This window comes from Cherax quadricarinatus, unplaced genomic scaffold (genome assembly GCF_038502225.1).
Source record: "Cherax quadricarinatus isolate ZL_2023a unplaced genomic scaffold, ASM3850222v1 Contig1820, whole genome shotgun sequence".
Classification (NCBI taxonomy): domain Eukaryota; kingdom Metazoa; phylum Arthropoda; class Malacostraca; order Decapoda; family Parastacidae; genus Cherax; species Cherax quadricarinatus.
The window spans coordinates 45782-69674 of NW_027196846.1; the positions used below are offsets into that span (position 1 = coordinate 45782).

Sequence of the window (23893 nt, forward strand, 5' to 3'; positions counted from 1 at the left end):
CTGAAGAGTCCCTGTTAGAGGACCTACAACTGGTGAAGACACAGGGAGAAGACTTGGGACTTATCCTCAATCTTTCCAAGTGTGAAATCATCACAGCGAACCAGGAAATAATCAATGCTGTGTGTGCAATCCTCCCAGAAGTCTCTACTACCACTTCGTCCAACAGTACCCTCTTGGGAGCACCGCTGGGTCACCAGGCCATCGACACTGTCCTCAAGGAACAAATTGAATGACCTAATGAGAATGGAGGAGAGAATAAGCGATCTTGATGTCCACGATGCTCTGTATCTCCTCACAAGGTGTCTTACTATGCCAAGACTCACTTACTTCCTGAGGTGTGCACCATCTTTTGACAACCCAACACTCGACGAATATGATGCACACCTAAGATCAACCTTTAAGAAGGCAGTGAATCTGTCACTAGAAGATCAGCAATGGAATCAGGCAATCCTCCCAGTGCAACTGGGAGGTATAGGGGTAAGCAGGTAAAGCAACGCATGTTGCTTTACCTGCTTTTCTGTCTTCGTGTTTGGCTTCCAGTGCATTAGTCAAGAAGGTTGTTCCCGAACGCTTGAGAGACGTGGTAGGAGCTCAAGACCCCAGGTATACTGAAGCAGCGATTCGGTGTGACACCCTTACAGACTCCTCCAGTAGATCAGCTCCTCCCAGAGAGGACAAACAGTACCACTGGGACAAACCGATCATGATAAAAGAGGCCAACACAATGCTCAACAACGCATCAGGAAAGGGCAAAGCTCGTCTCCTAGCGGTGAAGGCACAACACTCAGGAGATTTCCTTCTAGCTGTTCCCAATTCCTCCCTGGGCACCCGTCTCGACCCACAGGCCATTCGGATTGGTGTTGCTCTTCGCCTAGCCGCCCCCATCCTCACCGAACATAGGTGTATTTGCAGCAAGGCGACAGCTGATCAATTCGGACTTCATGGTCTCGTGTGTCACACAGCAGATGGGAAGTATGCCAGACATGAGGAGGTCAATGACATCATAAAGAGAAGCCTCGCCACAGCCCGTTGCCCAGCTCAATGTGAACCCCAAGTGCAGAGGTCTAACGGAAGTCAAAAGCGTCCTGATGGAGCCACTATGCTACCTTGGAAGGATGGAAAGCAGATTGCCTGGGACTACACCTGTGCTGCCACATTGGCAGACACCTACTTGACATACTCCGTAGCTGAAGGGGGTGGAGCTGCCAGCCACAGGAAGACCCAGAAGACCTGCAAATATGAAGACCTTCCCCTTTGCTATAACTTCATCCCAATAGGGTTGGAGACCCATGGAGCATGGAGCAAGGGTGCTCTGAAGTTCCTCAAACAGCTGTGTGAAAAGCTCATCAGAGAAACCAAGAACCACAGGGCGACCAGCTTCCTCTTTCAGAGACTCAGTGTTGCGATCCAGAGGGAAAATGCCTGCAGCATTCTGGGCATGCGGCCCACCGCAGGGGAGCTGGACAAAGTATTCGAGATGTAGCTCTGAGTTATCTATGTTGTTTTACTCTATATATGAATGTTTTGTCAATGTATTTTGTCTTTAAATAAAATATTCATTAAATATAGGGAGTGGCAGGAGAAAATTCTCAAACAGCTTCAGGGAGAACCTTGAGTTTTCCCTGAAGCAAGTTTATTCTTTTCTCTGAGGATGAGGGTCCTTATCTGACTGTACTTAACTTCTCACATCTACTATAGTACCTCTCTTGCTATTACTATTGTCACTGATATTCTACCGTTAGTATTATCTTATCATGTTGTCATGCAAACAGGTTACTCACGTGTGAGAGTGTGTCTGTGTTGAGATGGTAAGTTATGGGCGGCGTGTGTAGCCTGGGCTGGGGTGACACATGTGGGTGGGTCAGGTTGCAGGTGTCCTAGCACACACCTCACCTCAGCTACGTTGACCAACCAACCTTCCTCACATGTGTACTCTACTGTGCTTCCGTGCTCTACGCTGCTTCCCCCTTTCCTTTGTCCACCCGTGTATGTCCCATGCTCCACTTCGGGAAGAGTGCATGAATCTGAGGACATGAAGAACAATTAAAGTGTGGTAAAATATAGTGGGAGAGAAACTCGGGGCAGAGAACTGGCTCGGTAGACTAGGACATGTTGAGAAGCTGGAAAAATACGTGGTGTAAGATCACCTGGGAATGAGAAGACACGACGGGATATACAATGGATTTGGGAGAGATGGCTAGTATAACGAGGGAGAGGAGGCACTAGACTGACTTTACTGTGTTAGTTTATTTGTCAAAGAAAAAATCTGCAGCAGTATAACTAACAAGTATTAGGATATAACTCACCTTGATGGCACTGCAACAGCAGAACTAGTCAGCAAGAGGATTTGGTGGTGTTAAATACAATAGTAGCAGTGAAGGTTTTTGTTGGTACAACGTTCCAAACACGTAAGTACACTTTTTCAAGTACATAACTAATATGATATGCAGCAACTTAAATAGTCCCTCAGGGTGTTAAACTCAGGTGCAGGTACCAGGTGTCTCAGGTTTAAGCGAGGTACTGCATGTGATCAATGGGTCCACCTGAGGTTTCCTGTTCTATAACGTCAGCTACAGGGATTGCAAATGTTAACACCCCATTATTTTGTCTGGTGGTGTTTGTAAGTTTCATTTTAGATCATTTTAGGCATTTCCGCTTAACTTTATCGGTCTCATGGAAGAGTAAATTGGTCTTGTCCCATTCCATTAGGTGTGAGTGGGAGTCATGGTGTTGTACACATGTATTACTGGTGCTATACATGCTACAGACGCATTTCTGCTCGTGTAGGGGAATAAGCAAACTTTTACTTGCCTTCCCGATGTTAATTCGATCACATTACCCAAGCAAATCCTGCATGATATAGTGGCCCTCGTTAAGTTACGTACTTCCTCAGTGGTAAACACTTATTTTGTGTGTAATAGGGTATGCTGTGTTGGTTGTAGTTCCTCTTAATAATATGTACCTCCTTATGGTGTGGCCATAACCATGTGATCGTTAACTACCAATGAAAATCAGACATGATACACCACAAACTCAGAAGCTAGGAAGCCAGGGACCACACTGATATGATTCTTAAGAAAAAGCACTCGTGACTGAAATGTTGTGACAGTAAAGGTCTTCACTGCTGCTATTGTCTTGTTCACCACCTGTCTCACCACCTGTCTCACCACCTGTCTCACCGCTGTATAACCAAGATAGTTTAGCGTTTACTTTTGATAATAATAATAATAATAATAATAATAATAATAATAATAATAATAATAATAATAATAATAATAATAATAATAGTAATAATAATAATAATAATAATAATAATAATAATAATAATAATAATAATAATAATAATAATAATAATAATAATAATAATAATAATAATTAATAATAATAATTATAATAATTCACCACCTGCCGGTGGTTACCGGTAATGGTTATAATCGTTCTACGTACCAGCTGAACTAGTATATAAAAGGACTGAGTGATGATACTGCCCTGGCATCATAAATTTATGTTAAGTGCAGAAATAGAACGCATCACGAGGTATTTTATTAGGAAGGAAGAACCAGCAAGTAGTTAGAGGGACTTATATTATTGTTGTTGTTTGGAAAGTTCGGTATGTTGGCCGCTGCCCGACCAACAGAGAAGAATTAGCAGTTACGAGGACAGAGGTCATAATGGAACTCTGTGAACCATTAACTAATATTTTTAATTTATCTCTTCAAACAGGTGTAGTGTCTGATATGTGGAAGATGGCTAATGTAACTCCTATTTTTAAAACAGGGGACAAGTCGTTACCGTCAAATTACCGCCCAATAAGCCTGACCTCAATTGTAGGCAAATTACTAGAGTCAATTATAGCTGAGATTATAAGAAGCCATCTCGATAAGCATAGCTTGATTAATGATACTCAGCATGGATTCACAAGAGGCCGGTCTTGTCTAACTAATTTATTAACTTTCTTCAGTAAAGCTTTTGAGGCTGTTGACCACAATAAAGAATTTGATATTATTTACTTAGATTTTAGTAAGGCTTTTGATAGAGTTCCGCACCATAGACTGTTAAAGAAAGTGGCAGCCCATGGCATTGGGGGAAAAGTGCTCTCGTGGATCGAGTCATGGCTCACTGACAGGAAGCAGAGAGTGTCCATAAATGGGGTTAAATCCGAGTGGGGATCTGTAACAAGTGGCGTTCCACAGGGATCAGTCTTGGGCCCGTTGTTGTTTATAATATATATCAATGATCTTGATGAGGGAATTACTAGTGATATGAGCAAATTCGCCGATGACACAAAGATAGGTAGGATAATTGATTCAAACGTAGATGTTAGGGAACTTCAGGAGGACTTAAACAAACTCTATTCTTGGTCAGAAAAGTGGCAGATGCAGTTCAATGTAGATAAGTGCAAGGTTCTGAAGCTTGGGAGTGCCCATAACCCTAGTACTTATAAATTAAATGATGTAGAACTTAGCCATACAGATTGCGAAAAGGACTTGGGGGTTATGGTGAGCAGCAACCTTAAACCAAGACAGCAATGCCTAAGCGTACGTAATAAGGCAAATAGATTACTGGGATTTATATCAAGAAGTGTAAGCAACAGAAGTCCAGAGGTCATACTGCAGCTTTATACATCATTAGTAAGGCCTCACCTTGATTATGCAGCTCAGTTCTGGTCTCCGTATTACAAAATGGACATAAATTCGTTAGAAAACATTCAGCGTAGGATGACTAAATTAATACATAGCATCAGAAATCTTCCTTATGAAGAAAGATTGAAGACTCTTAAGTTACATTCACTTGTTAGACGAAGAATGAGGGGAGACCTGATCGAAGTGTATAAGTGGAAGATAGGTATTAATAAAGGGGATATTAATAAGGTCTTGAGGATGTCTCTCCAAGAGAGAACCCGCAGTAATGGATTTAAATTAGATAAGTTTAGATTTAGAAAGGACATAGGAAAGTATTGGTTTGGAAATAGGGTAGTTGATGAGTGGAACAGTCTACCTAGTTGGGTTATTGAGGCTAGGACTTTGGGTAGTTTCAAATCTAGGTTGGATAAGTACATGAGTGGGAAGGGTTGGATTTGAGTGGGACTTTCACATCAGAGCTTATTTCTTGGGTAGCATTGAAAATTGGGTTGGGTAAATGTTTTGTTAGTGGGATGAATTGTAAAGGACCTGCCTAGTATGGGCCAGCAGGCCTCCTGCAGTGTTCCTCCTTTCTTATGTTCTTATGTTCTTATGTCCAGCATGTAGGAAGAGGGATTTATAGCACGAGAGCTGTCACACCAGGAGCAAGAAAGTGGTATAGTAGGGATGTAAGCTCACCTGGCTGGCACTGTGGGCTGGAGCCGGTGACAGTCCATTCACCGTACCAACAGCGCAGTGTATCAGACCCCAACACAGTGTAACCAGCGTGGCACAGAAATTTCACCACCTCTGCGTGCCCAATAGTGGCTCGTTCTGGTACCTCAGCGCCATTGAAGGTATACTGACCATGAGGAGCTTCCGGCACTGAGCACGGCACTGGGATAGCAGTAGCATACGATGGGCAGCATGCAGTGATCCACAACACCGGGACATACGGGTTTAACACACACGGAAGGAAAAAAAACAGATCAGAAACACGTAAATACGTGTATAAACTAGTGATAGCCACACTTCTCTGACTTACGTGTAACGATCCAAGACTCTTATGAATTTAGAGCTTAAAATCATAGCTATAATAATAATAATAATAATAATAATAATAATAATAATAATAATAATCTGCCTTACGTATTATAAGTGTTTACTGTATCCTTGCGTTCTTTTTATGTTGATTAAATTTCATTAATGCATCAGCCGGTAATATTTAATATAAATCTTTGATTTATTATCTGCTCAATCCATTAAATACCAGTCTAAGACTAGAAATAACAAGTAAACTCTGTCATTTTAGAGGCTACGTGAATGACTTTCAGTAGAAGAGGTTAAGTCGTGAAGGGAAAAAACAATGTTCGTACTGGAGACAGATCGGAGAAGTTTGGTAGTCAGAAGTGGAAAGTTAGAAAGAATATAAAGGCAGAATACAGTGACTGGAGAAGTGAATAAATAACCTCCACAAAGGAGAAACTTATGACGACTTTTCGGTCCGATTTGGACCATTATCTGGTCCAAGTCGGACCGAAACGTCGTCATAAGTGTGTTTCTATGTGTGGAAAGTTTGGTGGCGAGGAGAGTGAATGCTGAGGTGTGAGAGTTGTGGTACTCACGTGAGATACACTCTGGCTTTATGGTACACACGTGAGATACACTCTGGCTTTATGGTGCACACGTGAGATACACTCTGGCTTTATGGTACACACGTGAGATACACTCTGGCTTTATGGTACACACGTGAGATACACTCTGGCTTTATGGTACACACGTGAGATACACTCTGGCTTTATGGTACACACGTGAGATACACTCTGGCTTTATGGTACACACGTGAGATACACTCTGGCTTTATGGTGCACACGTGAGATACACTCTGGCTTTATGGTACACACGTGAGATACACTCTGGCTTTATGGTACACACGTGAGATACACTCTGGCTTTATGGTGCACACGTGAGATACACTCTGGCTTTATGGTACACACGTGAGATACACTCTGGCTTTATGGTACACACGTGAGATACACTCTGGCTTTATGGTACTCACGTGAGATACACTCTAGCTTTATGGTACACAAGTGAGAAACACTCTGGCTTTACGGTACTCACGTGAGATACACTCTGGCTTCAAGGGTTTCCACCTGCCACGCGAGCACTTGGCCGTCTTGTTGCCAATATTAAGGCCGTGGCCGTGAAGACAAGACACCCTCACTCTGGCTCCCGCTGAGTAGGTATAGTTGGCGTCCCGGCCTGGTCGAAGTAACATCACCTTCAGGTAGGGTTCCCCGCCCAGCTCCTCGCAGCGCGGGGCTGCCGGCGACAGTGTACGTCACCCTCTGCTCTGGTAAAATTTATGGAGCTACACAAATAAAAATGAAAATATGTACGAATATTTATGCTACCGAGCTCTCTCTCTCTCCAGACACACACACAGTACGACCATAGAAGTAAACAGGTGAAATTAAGAAGCACTATTAGCGTGTGGGAAAGGTATGGTAGAGAGCAGAAGACAGTAGAGACAAAAGCTAGAAACGAATATAAGAACATAAGAACGAAGGAACACTGCAGCAGGCATACTGGCCCATGCGAGGCAGGTCCAAGTCTCCTACCGGCTTAAGCCAATGCACCCAACCTAGTAAGGTTGACTTAGGGGAGGAATATGGAAGAGGAGAGAGAGAGAAATTACTACCTAGACACATCAGATTAAAGAGGCAACGGAAAATTTGTAAGACTGGAGAGGAAAAAGACGTTTCGCTACTGTGGCGAAACGTTTCTTTTAATAAATGTCGTGAAGTGTCTTGTTCTTGCACATCTTGTAGGTGTCACTATATTATTTATTTTAAGAAGGGAGAGCGTCAGTGAGGAGCCATAAGGAAGTTTGTGAAGGTGTAGATCATTGTTTCAAGTAGGTACTCACTAAAGGAGTAGGTGAGTACAGGAGAGTAGGTGAGTACAGGAGAGTAGGAGAGTACCGGAGAGTAGGAGAGTACCGGAGAGTAGGAGAGTACTGGAGAATAGGAGAGTGCCGGAGAATAGGAGAGTACCGGAGAGTAGGAGAGTACCGGAGAATAGGAGAGTACCGGAGAGTAGGAGAGTACTGGAGAGTAGGAGAGTACCGGAGAGTAGGAGAGTACCAGAGAGTAGGAGAGTACCGGAGAGTAGGAGAGTACCAGAGAGTAGGAGAGTACCGGAGAGTAGGAGAGTACCGGAGAGTAAAGATAAGATAAGATAAGATAAGATTTCGTTCGGATTTTTAACCCCGGAGGGTTAGCCACCCAGGATAACCCAAGAAAGTCAGTGCGTCATCGAGGACTGTCTAACTTATTTCCATTGGGGTCCTTAATCTTGTCCCCCAGGATGCGACCCACACCAGTCGACTAACACCCAGGTACCTATTTGCTGCTAGGTGAACAGGACAACAGGTGTAAGGAAACGTGTCGAAATGTTTCCACCCGCCGGGAATCGAACCCGGGCCCTCCGTGTGTGAAGCGGGAGCTTTAGCCACCAGGCCACCGGGCCACCGGGCTTCGGGTGAGGACGCATATAACGTGAGGTTCAAGGCGCAAGTGAGTCCCAAGTTCTTCTCTTGTCTGAGGGTGGGAAGTGGAACAGTCTGGATGAGGAAATGTTGGAAGATTTCATATAGTGTCGTGAAAGTAAGAACAATAGGACTCATGTAGCCAGGAACTTAGTGTGACAGTTCACGAGTCATCGAGAGGAGAGTATAGAAGTTAAGCTTAGACTTCAGTAAATAAAACTAGGCGAGTGAAAGTATGCTCTCTCTCTTTCACACACACACAGACACACACACACACACATACACACACACACACACACACACACACACACACAGAATATCTGACAGGGAGGAAACAACGAGTCATGGTACGCGACGAGGTGTCAGAGTGGGCGCCTGTGACAAGCGGGGTTCCACAGGGGTCAGTCCTAGGACCTGTGCTGTTCTTGGTATACGTGAACGACATAACGGAAGGGATAGACTCAGAAGTGTCCTTGTTTGCAGACGATGTGAAGTTAATGAGAAGAATCGAATCGGACGAGGATCAGGCAGGACTACAAAGAGATCTGGACAGGCTACAAGCCTGGTCCAGCAACTGGCTCCTAGAATTTAACCCTGCCAAATGCAAAGTCATGAAGATTGGGGAAGGGCAAAGAAGACCGCAGACACAATATAGTTTAGATGGCCAAAGACTGCAAACCTCACTAAAGGAAAAAGATCTGGGGGTGAGTATAACACCGAGCATATCTCCTGAGGCGCACATCAATCAGATAACTGCTGCAGCATACGGGCGCCTGGCAAACCTACGGATAGCGTTCCGATACCTCAGTAAGGATTCGTTTAAGACTCTGTACACCATCTACGTCAGGCCCATACTGGAGTATGCAGCACCAGTTTGGAATCCACACCTAGTCAAGCACGTCAAGAAATTAGAGAAAGTGCAAAGGTTTGCAACAAGACTAGTCCCAGAGCTACGGGGATTGTCCTATGAAGAAAGGTTGAGGGAAATCGGCCTGACGACACTGGAGGCCAGGAGGGTCAGGGGAGACATGATAACGACATATAAAATACTGCGCGGAATAGACGAGGTGGACAAAGACGGGATGTTCCAGAGATGGGACACAGACACAAGAGGTCACAATTGGAAGTTGAAGACTCAGATGAATCAAAGGGATGTTAGGAAGTATTTCTTCAGTCATAGAGTAGTCAGGCCATGGAATAGCCTAGAAAGTGATGTGGTGGAGGCAGGAACCATACATAGTTTTAAGGCGAGGTATGATAGAGCTCATGGGGCAGGGAGAGAGAGGACCTAGTAGCAATCAGCGAAGAGGCGGGGCCAGGAGCTGTGACTCGACCCCTGCAACCACAAATAGGTGAGTACAAATAGGTGAGTACACACACACACACACACACACAAACATCATATACGTACAAACCCACAATAATACAATAATACTATTAACAAGTTACAGTCAGTTTAATACACAAACTGACCCAAATTTCGAGCTGTGTTATTCTAAGTGAAGGTCAGGTGATTTTCCTTCTATTAATTTTTCATTACATTATTCTCTTGTCAACAAGATTGTTGCATAAATTTTTACGTTACATCTGGATTGTGTTAACAATACAGTGATTAATAAAGTACTTCAGACTGGCTTATAAACATCGTAAAACATAGATTGTGTATTCTCACAATATCAGAATTACTCTCTGAAGCTGTCAACCATCTCGATGGACTTTGTGACCTGATTACTTAAACTAGGCATTACTTTGTGGAATGTATTACGGCAAGTGGTCATCAACCAGGCTGCCTTAACATTCAATTTCTTTTGAACAGTTTTATCGCAAACCAGAGTTGGAAACTGCTTCCTCCAGTGTCGAGGAAGACCGTGGTCTCTATATCTGTGTAGCAGTGTACAACTGTTTTTACAATGTTTGGATTACATAATTCAGTTTAAACATAGGTCAGTAGTGTATAAATCATACAATAACAAGTCATCTTTTATTGTTGTTTTTTTATTGTGATAATTTGAACAACACATAATAAAAAATTAATTACACGCAACTTATTACAGGCCAAGACGAGTAATGATTACAAGTAACAAGGGATGCGGAGAACATGCGAGTAGCGAGTGCTGCTTGATTACACTGACACGTGAGAACATTACAAACAACAAAATTGTTTTGAAGAGATACCTTCCTCACCTCTCAAACATCAATCTGTTTTTTCTCTCGTATTCTACCATGTCACAACATCCTACCTTTTTTACCCCTTTTCGATTTATTTCTTCTTTTGTGAACTTCGCCTTTATTTTCTCTTCTCACATTTCTCAAAACTCTTGACAAGAGCGCACTTTCTCCCATGTGTGCCCCAGAACTGCTCTCTTGGCTGTCTAATATGTTCTCACTGACCCACTCATTGCCTTTCTTACTAAAATTAGCCCGTGTCTGAAAACGTTTTCTGCTCTTTATGTGTATTTGGCTGGGAAAAGTTGATCCGTTTACCAAACTGTATTGTGCACTTAATGGCGATCGCGTTGTTGGTAATTTAAGAGTATCGTCACGGTATTTGATTGCGTACTGGTCACTTTGGACTCCAGACGCCGCGACTCTAGTCCACAGTCTCAATGACCCTCTTAAATACGCCAGGTGAGGCACCCTGGCACCACCTTCAGATACTGGCAGTGCTGAGGCCCTCTTCTTCCCTTCCTGTGTGGCACCGAGGTACTCCAGGTAGTCGGAGATGTTGACTGACCTCTTCTTGAGCCACTGTACCCGAGGGTGAAGCTCTGGCGAGCACCTGGTGGAGAACATTAAAAATGGTTGTACATTGTTATGTGATACTTATGGTGGCTGCTGTACTCTCCACCCACGAGTTCGGTGGATATACTACTCACTATGATCGCTAACACGTATCTCATCACATCACCTATGTAATGTGGTATATTGCACAATAACCGTACTGTACTGTACAAATTAAAATCCTGTTACACATATGTTCGAAGCTGTGCCTCACACTATGCAAGTGATCTATACAAGCTGTATCTAGCTCTATACAAGCTGTGCTTAGCTTTATACAACTGTGTTTAGCCCTATACAAGCTGTACCTAGCTCTATACAAGTTGTACCTAGCTTTATACAAGCTGCAACTATCCTTATACAAGCTATACCTAGTCATATACAAGCAGTACCTACAGTAGTGTGCAAATTAATTGAGACAGGAGTAAATTTTGTAATTATCTCATAATACATTTTAGATTGCTACCGACTTCTGGCAACCATCCAGCTATAGTGTTACCCTGCAACTCTTGTCAGTGCTACAACAGCTGTTGTTCTGTAAAGCAAACGTGCTCCAAGAGTAAATGTGGTTTCGGCAAATTCTCCCTTTCAATTCATGATTACTGCTGAATTTCATGATGGATGTTACACCTAGGAAGCGTGAAAGTATTGTAGCTCTTAGAAAATATGCTGATTTGAGTATCAGACAGATCGCAGAAAATTTGAGCCTAGCAAAGTTATCTGTTGGTCGGATTCTGAAGACAGTTGATGACACAGGTGACTGTGAAGGGCTGCGTCAAGGAAGATATAGAAGAAAACGAAAGACAACACCTTATTATGAGTAATTGTGTTTAAGGATCCCAAGAAAACCAGCAAAGATCTACAGAAAGATTTGGCTTCAGCTGGTGTAAATGTTGATTCTTCAACTGTTTGACGATGGCTCTTTGAAACTGGCAGAATTGTAAAAAAGCCAGTAAAGAAACAATTAAACAATTACTGACAGCTGCTATGAAGAAAAAACAGCTGAGGTGGGCACTCGATCATAAGGGATGGACGACAGATGAATGGAGAAAAGTGATATTTTCAGATGAAACGCATTTTGAAGTACATGGGTACAGGTCAGTGGTAGTAAGACGGAGCAAAGACGAACTTCTTTGGAATGAACACATTCAACAAGCACTAAAACAACCACCTGAGATGTTTTGGGGTAGTTTTATTGCTAAAGTGACAAATACAAGGTAATCCTGGCAACACATTCCCTTCCCATTGTAGACAGAGACTTTTCTGATGGAGAAGGCATTTTCCAGCAGGATCTTGTTCCATACCACACTTCCAGAAAAATGCTGACATACTTCGGAGAGAGGTAAGCGTTCTAAACTAGCCTGGAAACTCTCCTGGCCTCAATTCAATTGAGAATCAATGAGTAATAACGAAACGCAGGATCGTGAAACAGGACTGTTCAACAGTGGAGAAGCAAATTGCTGTTGTTATTAGGACCTGGTACCACGACGAAGAACTTGTCAAAGTGTGTTCAACAATGGTAAATCATATAACAGTGTGTAGCAATGCTTATAACAGCAAAGGGGAGATATTTTTCTTGTTAAATTAATTATCTGTCATATCACTGCCGTGTATTTTTCAAATAAACATAACATTTCCTGACAAATGTCTAATTTCATCACAGTCCCAGTTAATATGCACAGTATTGTAGTTCTATATAAGCTATACCTAGCCTTATACAAGCTATACCTAGCCTTATACAGGCTACACCTAGCCTTATACAGGCTACACCTAGCCTTATACAGGCTACACCTAGCCTTATACAGGCTACACCTAGCCTTATACAAGCTATACCTAGCCTTATACAAGCTATACCTAGCCTTATACAGGCTACACCTAGCCTTATACAGGCTACACCTAGCCTTATACAAGCTATACCTAGCCTTATACAAGCTATACCTAGCCTTATACAGGCTACACCTAGCCTTATACAGGCTACACCTAGCCTTATACAGGCTACACCTAGCCTTATACAGGCTACACCTAGCCTTATACGGGCTACACCTAGCCTTATACAGGCTACACCTAGCCTTATACAGGATATACCTAGCCTTATACAGGCTACATCTAGCCTTATACAGGCTGCACCTAGCCTTATACAGGCTACACCTAGGAGTATACAGGCTATACCTAGCCTTATACAGGCTATACCTAGCCTTATACAGGCTACACCTAGCCTTATACAGGCTATACCTAGCCTTATACAGGCTATACCTAGCCTTATACAGGCTATACCTAGCCTTATACAGGCTACACCTAGCCTTATACAGGCTATACCTAGCCTTATACAGGCTACACCTAGCCTTATACAGGCTATACCTAGCCTTATACAGGCTATACCTAGCCTTATACAGGCTACACCTAGCCTTATACAGGCTACACCTAGTCTTATACAGGCTATACCTAGCCTTATACAGGCTACACCTAGCCTTATACAAGCTATACCTAGCCTTATACAAGCTATACCTAGCCTTATACAGGCTACACCTAGCCTTATACAAGCTATACCTAGCCTTATACAGGCTACACCTAGCCTTATACAAGCTATACCTAGCCTTATACAGGCTACACCTAGCCTTATACAGGCTATACCTAGCCTTATACAGGCTACACCTAGCCTTATACAGGCTACTCCTAGCCTTATACAGGCTACACCTAGCCTTATACAGGCTACACCTAGCCTTATACAGGCTATACCTAGCCTTATACAGACTACACCTAGCCTTATACAGGCTACACCTAGCCTTATACAGGCTACACCTAGCCTTATACAGGCTATACCTAGCCTTATACAGGCTACACCTAGCCTTATACAGGCTATACCTAGCCTTATACAGGCTACACCTAGCCTTATACAGGCTATACCTAGCCTTATACAGGCTACACCTAGCCTTATACAGGCTACACCTAGCCTTATACAGGCTACACCTAGCCTTATACAGGCTACACTTAGCCTGATACAGGCTATACCTAGCCTTATACAGGCTACACCTAGCCTTATACAGGCTACACCTAGCCTTATACAGGCTACACCTAGCCTTATACAGGCTATACCTAGCCTTATACAGGCTACACCTAGCCTTATACAGGCTATACCTAGCCTTATACAGGCTACACCTAGCCTTATACAGGCTATACCTAGCCTTATACAGGCTACACCTAGCCTTATACAGGCTATACCTAGCCTCATACAGGCTACACCTAGCCTTATACAGGCTATACCTAGCCTTATATAGGCTACACCTAGCCTTATACAGGCTACACCTAGCCTTATACAGGCTACACCTAGCCTTATACAGGTTACACCTAGCCTTATACAGGCTACACCTAGCCTTATACAGGCTATAGCTAGCCTTATACAGGCTACACCTAGCCTTATACAGGCTACAATTAGCCTTATACAGGCTACACCTAGCCTTATACAAGCTACACCTAGCCTTATACAGGCTATACCTAGCCTTATACAGGCTACACCAACCCTTATACAGGCTATACCTAGCCTTATACAGGCTACACCTAGCCTTATACAGGCTACACCTAGCCTTATACAGGCTACACCTAGCCTTATACAGGCTACACCTAGCCTTATACAGGTTATACCTAGCCTTATACAGGCTATACCTAGCCTTATACAGGCTACACCTTGCCTTATACAGGCTACACCTAGCCTTATACAGGCTACACCTAGCCTTATACAGGCTACACCTAGCCTTATACAGGATATACCTAGCCTTATACAGGCTACACCTAGCCTTATACACGCTGCACCTAGCCTTATACAGGCTACACCTAGCCTTATACAGGCTATACCTAGCCTTATACAGGCTATACCTAGCCTTATACAGGCTATACCTAGCCTTATACAGGCTACACCTAGCCTTATACAGGCTACACCTAGCCTTATACAGGCTATACCTAGCTTTATACAGGCTACACCTAGCCTTATACAGGCTATACCTAGCCTTATACAGGCTATACCTAGCCTTATACAGGCTACACCTAGCCTTATACAGGCTACACCTAGCCTTATACAGGCTATACCTAGCCTTATACAGGCTATACCTAGCCTTATACAGGCTACACCTAGCCTTATACAGGCTACACCTAGCCTTATACAGGCTATACCTAGCCTTATACAGGCTACACCTAGCCTTATGCAGGCTATACCTAGCCTTATACAGGCTACACCTAGCCTTATACAGGCTATACCTAGCCTTATACAGGCTACACCTAGCCTTATACAGGCTACACCTAGCCTTATACAGGATATACCTAGCCTTATACAGGCTACACCTAGCCTTATACAGGCTGCACCTAGCCTTATACAGGCTACACCTAGCCTTATACAGGCTACACCTAGCCTTACACAGGCTATAACTAGCCTTATACAGGCTATATCTAGCCTTATACAGGCTATATCTAGCCTTATACAGGCTATATCCAGCCTTATACAGGCTATATCTAGCCTTATACAGGCTATACCTAACCTTATACAAGCTGTACCTAGCCTTATACACGCTGTACCTAGCCCTATACAAACTGTACCTACCCCTCTACAAGCTGTACCTAGCCCTATACAAGCTGTACCTAGCCCTATACAAACTGTACCTAGCCCTATACAAGCTGTACCTAGCCCTACACAAGCTGTACCTAACCCTATACACACTGTACCTAGCCCTATACAAACTGTATCTAGCCCTATACGCACTGTACCTACCCCTGTACAAGCTGTACCTAGCCCTATACACGCTGTACCTAGCCCTATACAAACTGTACCTAGCCCTATACAAACTGTGCCTAGCCCTATACAAGCTGTACCTAGCCCTATACAAGCTGTACCTAGCCCTATACAAGCTGTACCTAGCCCTATACAAGCTGTACCTAGCCCTATACACGCTGTACCTAGCCCTATACAAGCTGTACCTAGCTCTATACAAACTGTGCCTAGCCCTATACAAGCTGTACCTAGCCCTATACAAGCTGTACCTAGCCCTATACAAGCTGTACCTAGCCCTATACAAGCTGTACCTAGCCCTATACAAGCTGTACCTAGCCCTATACAAGCTGTACCTAGCCCTATACACGCTGTACCTAGCCCTATACAAACTGTACCTAGCCCTATACAAGCTGTACCTAGCCCTACACAAGCTGTACCTACCCCTGTACAAGCTGTACCTAGCCCTATACACGCTGTACCTAGCCCTATACAAACTGTACCTAGCCCTATACAAACTGTGCCTAGCCCTATACAAGCTGTACCTAGCCCTATACAAGCTGTACCTAGCCCTATACAAGCTGTACCTAGCCCTATACAAGCTGTACCTAGCCCTATACAAGCTGTACCTAGCCCTATACAAGCTGTACCTACCCCTGTACAAGCTGTACCTAGCCCTATGCACGCTGTACCTAGCCCTATACAAACTGTACCTAGCCCTATACAAACTGTGCCTAGCCCTATACAAGCTGTACCTAGCCCTATACAAGCTGTACCTAGCCCTATACAAGCTGTACCTAGCCCTATACAAGCTGTACCTAGCCCTATACAAGCTGTACCTAGCCCTATACAAGCTGTACCTACCCCTGTACAAGCTGTACCTAGCCCTATACACGCTGTACCTAGCCCTATACAAACTGTACCTAGCCCTATACAAACTGTGCCTAGCCCTATACAAGCTGTACCTAGCCCTATACAAGCTGTACCTAGCCCTATACAAGCTGTACCTAGCCCTATACAAGCTGTACCTAGCCCTATACAAGCTGTACCTAGCCCTATACAAGCTGTACCTAGCCCTATACAAGCTGTACCTAGCCCTATACAAGCTGTACCTAGCCCTATACAAGCTGTACCTAGCCCTATACAAGCTGTACCTAGCCCTATACAAACTGTACCTAGCCCTATACAAGCTGTACCTAGCCCTATACAAGCTGTACCTAGCTCTATACAAACTGTACCTAGCCCTATACAAGCTGTACCTAGCCCTATAGAAGCTGTACCTAGCCCTATACAAGCTGTACCTAGCCCTATACAAGCTGTACCTAGCCCTATACAAACTGTACCTAGCCCTATACAAGCTGTACCTAGCCCTATACAAGCTGTACCTAGCCCTATACAAACTGTACCTAGCCCTATACAAACTGTACCTAGCCCTATACAAGCTGTACCTAGCCCTATACAAGCTGTACCTAGCCCTATACAAGCTGTACCTAGCCCTATACAAGCTGTACCTAGCCCTATACAAGCTGTACCTAGCCCTATACAAGCTGTACCTAGCCCTATACAAGCTGTACCTAGCCCTATACAAGCTGTACCTAGCCCTATACAAGCTGTACCTAGCCCTATACAAGCTGTACCTAGCCCTATACAAGCTGTACCTAGCCCTATACAAGCTGTACCTAGCCCTATACAAGCTGTACCTAGCCCTATACAAGCTGTACCTAGCCCTATACAAGCTGTACCTAGCCCTATACAAGCTGTACCTAGCCCTATACAAACTGTACCTAGCCCTATACAAGCTGTACCTAGCCCTATACAAGCTGTACCTACCCCTGTACAAGCTGTACCTAGCCCTATACACGCTGTACCTAGCCCTATACAAACTGTACCTAGCCCTATACAAACTGTGCCTAGCCCTATACAAGCTGTACCTAGCCCTATACAAGCTGTACCTAGCCCTATACAAGCTGTACCTAGCCCTATACAAGCTGTACCTAGCCCTATACAAGCTGTACCTAGCCCTATACAAGCTGTACCTACCCCTGTACAAGCTGTACCTAGCCCTATACACGCTGTACCTAGCCCTATACAAACTGTACCTAGCCCTATACAAACTGTGCCTAGCCCTATACAAGCTGTACCTAGCCCTATACAAGCTGTACCTAGCCCTATACAAGCTGTACCTAGCCCTATACAAGCTGTACCTAGCCCTATACAAGCTGTACCTAGCCCTATACAAGCTGTACCTAGCCCTATACAAGCTGTACCTAGCCCTATACAAGCTGTACCTAGCCCTATACAAGCTGTACCTAGCCCTATACAAGCTGTACCTAGCCCTATACAAGCTGTACCTAGCCCTATACAAGCTGTACCTAGCCCTATACAAGCTGTACCTACCCCTGTACAAGCTGTACCTAGCCCTATACACGCTGTACCTAGCCCTATACAAACTGTACCTAGCCCTATACAAACTGTGCCTAGCCCTATACAAGCTGTACCTAGCCCTATACAAGCTGTACCTAGCCCTATACAAGCTGTACCTAGCCCTATACAAGCTGTACCTAGCCCTATACAAGCTGTACCTAGCCCTATACAAGCTGTACCTAGCCCTATACAAGCTGTACCTAGCCCTATACAAGCTGTACCTAGCCCTATACAAGCTGTACCTAGCCCTATACAAGCTGTACCTAGCCCTATACAAGCTGTACCTAGCCCTATACAAGCTGTACCTAGCCCTATACAAGCTGTACCTAGCCCTATACAAACTGTACCTAGCCCTATACAAGCTGTACCTAGCCCTATACAAGCTGTACCTAGCTCTATACAAACTGTACCTAGCCCTATACAAGCTGTACCTAGCCCTATACAAGCTGTACCTAGCCCTATACAAGCTGTACCTAGCCCTATACAAGCTGTACCTAGCCCTATACAAACTGTACCTAGCCCTATACAAGCTGTACCTAGCCCTATACAAGCTGTACCTAGCCCTATACAAACTGTACCTAGCCCTATACAAGCTGTACCTAGCCCTATACAAGCTGTACCTAGCCCTATACAAGCTGTACCTAGCCCTATACAAACTGTACCTAGCCCTATACAAGCTGTACCTAGCCCTATACAAGCTGTACCTAGCCCTATACAAACTGTACCTAGCCCTATACAAGCTGTACCTAGCCCTATACAAGCTGTACCTAGCCCTATACAAGCTGTACCTAGCCCTATACAAACTGTACCTAGCCCTATACAAGCTGTACCTAGCCCTATACAAGCTGTACCTAGCCCTATACAAGCTGTACCTAGCCCTATACAAACTGTACCTAGCCCTATACAAGCTGTACCTAGCCCTATACAAGCTGTACCTAGCCCTATACAAGCTGTACCTAGCCCTATACAAGCTGTACCTAGCCCTATACAAGCTGTACCTAGCCCTATACAAGCTGTACCTAGCCCTATACAAGCTGTACCTAGCCCTATACAAGCTGTACCTAGCCCTATACAAGCTGTACCTAGCCCTATACAAGCTGTACCTAGCCCTATACAAGCTGTACCTAGCCCTATACAAACTGTACCTAGCCCTATACAAACTGTACCTAGCCCTATACAAGCTGTACCTAGCCCTATACAAGCTGTACCTCGCCCTATACAAGCTGTACCTAGCCCTATACAAGCTGTACCTAGCCCTATACAAGCTGTACCTAGCCCTATACAAGCTGTACCTAGCCCTATACAAGCTGTACCTAGCCCTATACAAGCTGTACCTAGCCCTATACAAGCTGTACCTAGCCCTATACAAGCTGTTCCTAGCCCTATACAAGCTGTACCTAGCCCTATACAAGCTGTACCTAGCCCTATACAAGCTGTACCTAGCCCTATACAAGCTGTACCTAGCCCTATACAAGCTGTACCTAGCCCTATACAAGCTGTACCTAGCCCTATACAAGCTGTACCTAGCCCTATACAAGCTGTACCTAGCCCTATACAAACTGTACCTAGCCCTATACAAGCTGTACCTAGCCCTATACAAGCTGTACCTAGCCCTATACAAGCTGTACCTAGCCCTATACAAGCTGTACCTAGCCCTATACAAACTGTACCTAGCCCTATACAAGCTGTACCTAGCCCTATACAAGCTGTACCTAGCCCTATACAAGCTGTACCTAGCCCTATACAAGCTGTACCTAGCCCTATACAAGCTGTACCTAGCCCTATACAAGCTGTACCTAGCCCTATACAAGCTGTACCTAGCCCTATACAAGCTGTACCTAGCCCTATACAAGCTGTACCTAGCCCTATACAAGCTGTACCTAGCCCTATACAAGCTGTACCTAGCCCTATACAAGCTGTACCTAGCCCTATACAAGCTGTACCTAGCCCTATACAAACTGTACCTAGCCCTATACAAGCTGTACCTAGCCCTATACAAGCTGTACCTAGCCCTATACAAGCTGTACCTAGCCCTATACAAGCTGTACCTAGCCCTATACAAACTGTACCTAGCCCTATACAAGCTGTACCTAGCCCTATACAAGCTGTACCTAGCCCTATACAAGCTGTACCTAGCCCTATACAAGCTGTACCTAGCCCTATACAAGCTGTACCTAGCCCTATACAAGCTGTACCTAGCCCTATACAAGCTGTACCTAGCCCTATACAAGCTGTACCTAGCCCTATACAAGCTGTACCTAGCCCTATACAAGCTGTACCTAGCCCTATACAAGCTGTACCTAGCCCTATACAAGCTGTACCTAGCCCTATACAAGCTGTACCTAGCCCTATACAAGCTGTACCTAGCCCTATACAAGCTGTACCTAGCCCTATACAAGCTGTACCTAGCCCTATACAAGCTGTACCTAGCCCTATACAAGCTGTACCTAGCCCTATACAAGCTGTACCTAGCCCTATACAGTTTCAGGCAAGTCACAAGATTTCCAGAATATGTTGTAGGTCACAATTTCATTACATAGGCAACAGTTAGGTATCTTTTTTCCGAAATGTTTCGCCTACACAGTAGGCCTCTTCAGTCGAGTACAGAAAGTAGGCAGGAACAGTAGAGATGTGAAGACGATGTAATCAATCCATCACCCTTGATTTGAGGTTGTCAGTCCCTCAGCCTGGAGAAGAGTTCTGTTCCATAGTCTGAAACACTGTGAAGATCAAGTGACAGTGTGGAGACTTATATACTGTCGGAAGGTTATTATTATTATTAAAGATTAGCCGGTATTCTCCCGGCCCGGGCCTTTTCCAAGTGGTGGCCCGGCCTTGGCTCCCTCTTTAGGGAGTGTCTGAGACCTAAGTCTCCCATGGGAGGAGGCACAAGTACCTCCTCATCTTTGGGACCAACTGTCCCCAGGCCTAGCCACAAGCTAGGCCTCTCTGGTCTGCCATCCCCTCCCCAACCGGGCAAGTGGGAATGACAGTCTTATGAGCTAAAGGCTCGGGCTCAGGCACCTACCCTACCCTAGAAGGGTTAGGCATGGTGTCGATCGTCGGAAGTTGACAGTATATAAGGGCGAGGGACTGCCAACCTCAAATCAGGGGTAATAGACTGTTTACATCGTCTTCACATCTCTACTGCTCCTGTCTACTTTCTGTACTCGACTGAAGAAGCCTACTGTGTAGGCGAAACGTTTCGGAATAAAGATGCCTAACTGTTGCCCATGTGTCTTACCTACCAACCTGTCGGTATTGTGTACCATTTTGATGTTCAGGTGGGACATTCTTCGGTATTAGTGGAAAATGACAGTTGGAGAGAGGAAGTTTAGCCAGACGTTCCGCCCGTGGATAGGCTTATTCTGGTAATGGAACTACCGACAAAATGTTACGTAAATGGACGGAGGCAACTAATGTAACATTTTACTGTGGCAACGTTTCGCTTTCCAAGAGTTTTGTCAAGCCGTTACCATTGCCACAATAAAATGTCACATTAGTTGCATCTGAGTACATTTACCTACATAGACAGACTGAGATAAACTCAGTCTGTCTATGGGCGAAACGTTGTGATAAACTTCCTCTCTTCAACTGTATCTTTTTCAGTACTTGTGAGGTGTGCGTCACTAGTCCCGGTCTTCAGCGGTCACAAGTGTTCACCAGGTGGCGTATATAACATACTTACTTGGGCAGGTTGCTCGGGCTCCACCTGCCACCCACACAGGTGGCTCCAGGTGGTCCCTCTGAGAGGAAGAACCCGCGGCTGCACTCGTAGCGTATGCGCCGGTCGTTTCGTACCTATGATGGCAGGAAAGATACGAGGTGAGCAGAGATCAGTCCTCCTCCTCCTCCTCCTGCCACGGTAACAAATACCACCTAGCATTTGCCAGCTGTCACGGTGGTAGTTACATCACTGACCTTACAACAGCTGGAGCCAACAAGCTTGGGTTAACACTCGATAAAAAAACACTCACTAGAATGCGCAGAAACTCACCTGCCTACAAGCAGTCACTACAGATTAAGTCATGAAGATTTAATACGGAATAGTGACGCTTAGTATCCTACACTAGTGTTAGTAGTCACTGAGATGAGCTAAAACTCCGTTACATTTGTTACAAAAAATATGTCGCTACAGGACTTTCAAATGAAATTATTATATTCAAGGGGAAGCAGTACACTCGCAGGGGTGAGGTTCGGTCTACGATAGGGGAGGAGAACTCCCCTCCCCAGCATCTAGGAACTTCCCTGAGGGACTCAAATGGAAAAGAATATCACCAGCAGTCACTACTTTTCACTACATCTCACTGACATAGATTAACCTCTTCTATCAGTTGCTGAATCAAACACATATGCGCTAACATACACAAGAAGTCAATATCTCTTATAAATAATACACACACACACACACACACACACACACACACACACACACTGTACATCAAGACACTAACATTACTGAGAAACACATGTCCTTGATAGCAAGTGTAGCTTGTGTATTCATGGTAGAGGCTGGTCAACTCCACGTTTAGTGAAGGTGGGGGAGGAGGGTGTTAGTCCTCCTGACGAGGACATCATTGCACCAGTGTGTGTGCAATAGTTTAGCATCGAAGACTCAAGAGAGTATCAAGTTCTATCTTTAGCATAAAGGCTAAATAAGGAGGAGTAAAGGGCTGGCAGAGAGTCAGATGTGGATGGAGGACTAACTACTTAGGCAGTAATCTCAAAATATAAGTAATGTGGTTTTTAAGTACAAGTGACAGGTGATTGAAATAACAGAGCTAAAATTAATATATTTTAGAGTGGACTTAAAGTAATTTTGTGACTTGACCTTAGTTTCTGAAGAGTTAAATTTACACAGAATAATTGTGATTTTATATTTCTAACTAGGCAGAGTAACTGTGTTTCACTCAGTCTACCACTGGAATGTAACAGTATTCCACTCAGCCTACCACTGGAATGTAACAGTATTCCACTCAGCCTACCACTGGAGTGTAACAATATTCCACTCAGCCTACCACTGGAATGTAACAGTATTCCACTCAGCCTACCACTGGAATGTAACAGTATTCCACTCAGCCTACCACTGGAATGTAACAGTATTCCACTCAGCCTACCACTGGAGTGTAACAATATTCCACTCAGCCTACCACTGGAATGTAACAGTATTCCACTCAGCCTACCACTGGAATGTAACAGTATTCCACTCAGCCTACCACTGGAGTGTAACAATATTCCACTCAGCCTACCACTGGAATGTAACAGTATTCCACTCAGCCTACCACTGGAATGTAACAGTATTCCACTCAGCCTACCACTGGAATGTAACAGTATTCCACTCAGCCTACCACTGGAATGTAACAGTATTCCACTCAGCCTACCACTGGAATGTAACAGTATTCCACTCAGCCTACCACTGGAATGTAACAGTATTCCACTCAGCCTACCACTTACATAAGTGGTGGACTCACCTTCTTGACATACGGACGGTAGATATACATGCCCATGTTGCCCACCAGCAAGACTCTGCCATCCTCCAGGTACCCGGGGAACGGACAGTACACTGTGGACAGGATCTTAACATCACTCATCTTGTTCCTTGTAGAAATTCTTATATAAATCGGTCTTTATGTAAATGAAAGGTAATTTGCCTTCAAAGTAACACTGGGCTCAGTTTATTAATAATCAGAAAAACATATGTAGGAATGCATTAACCGTAATTTGGATAATGTAGTTTATTTTGTAATTATATTTTTTCATGCTTAT

The 23893-nt window shown here is 44.3% G+C and overlaps 1 protein-coding gene across 1 annotated transcript in view; it reads right to left on the minus strand.

Annotated features, from left to right (window-relative positions):
* The window catches only part of LOC128691764 (sushi, von Willebrand factor type A, EGF and pentraxin domain-containing protein 1), a 73081-nt gene that overhangs the window by 42597 nt on the left and 6591 nt on the right, over nt 1-23893 (minus strand). Inside the window, exons 6-11 of the mRNA XM_070081140.1 lie at nt 23599-23690; nt 21816-21928; nt 10413-10951; nt 6744-6944; nt 5322-5519; nt 1782-2024 (exon numbers count right to left, since the gene is read on the minus strand). Coding sequence (XP_069937241.1) covers nt 1782-2024; nt 5322-5519; nt 6744-6944; nt 10413-10951; nt 21816-21928; nt 23599-23690 — 1386 coding nt within the window. The remainder of the gene's footprint in view (nt 1-1781; nt 2025-5321; nt 5520-6743; nt 6945-10412; nt 10952-21815; nt 21929-23598; nt 23691-23893) is intronic.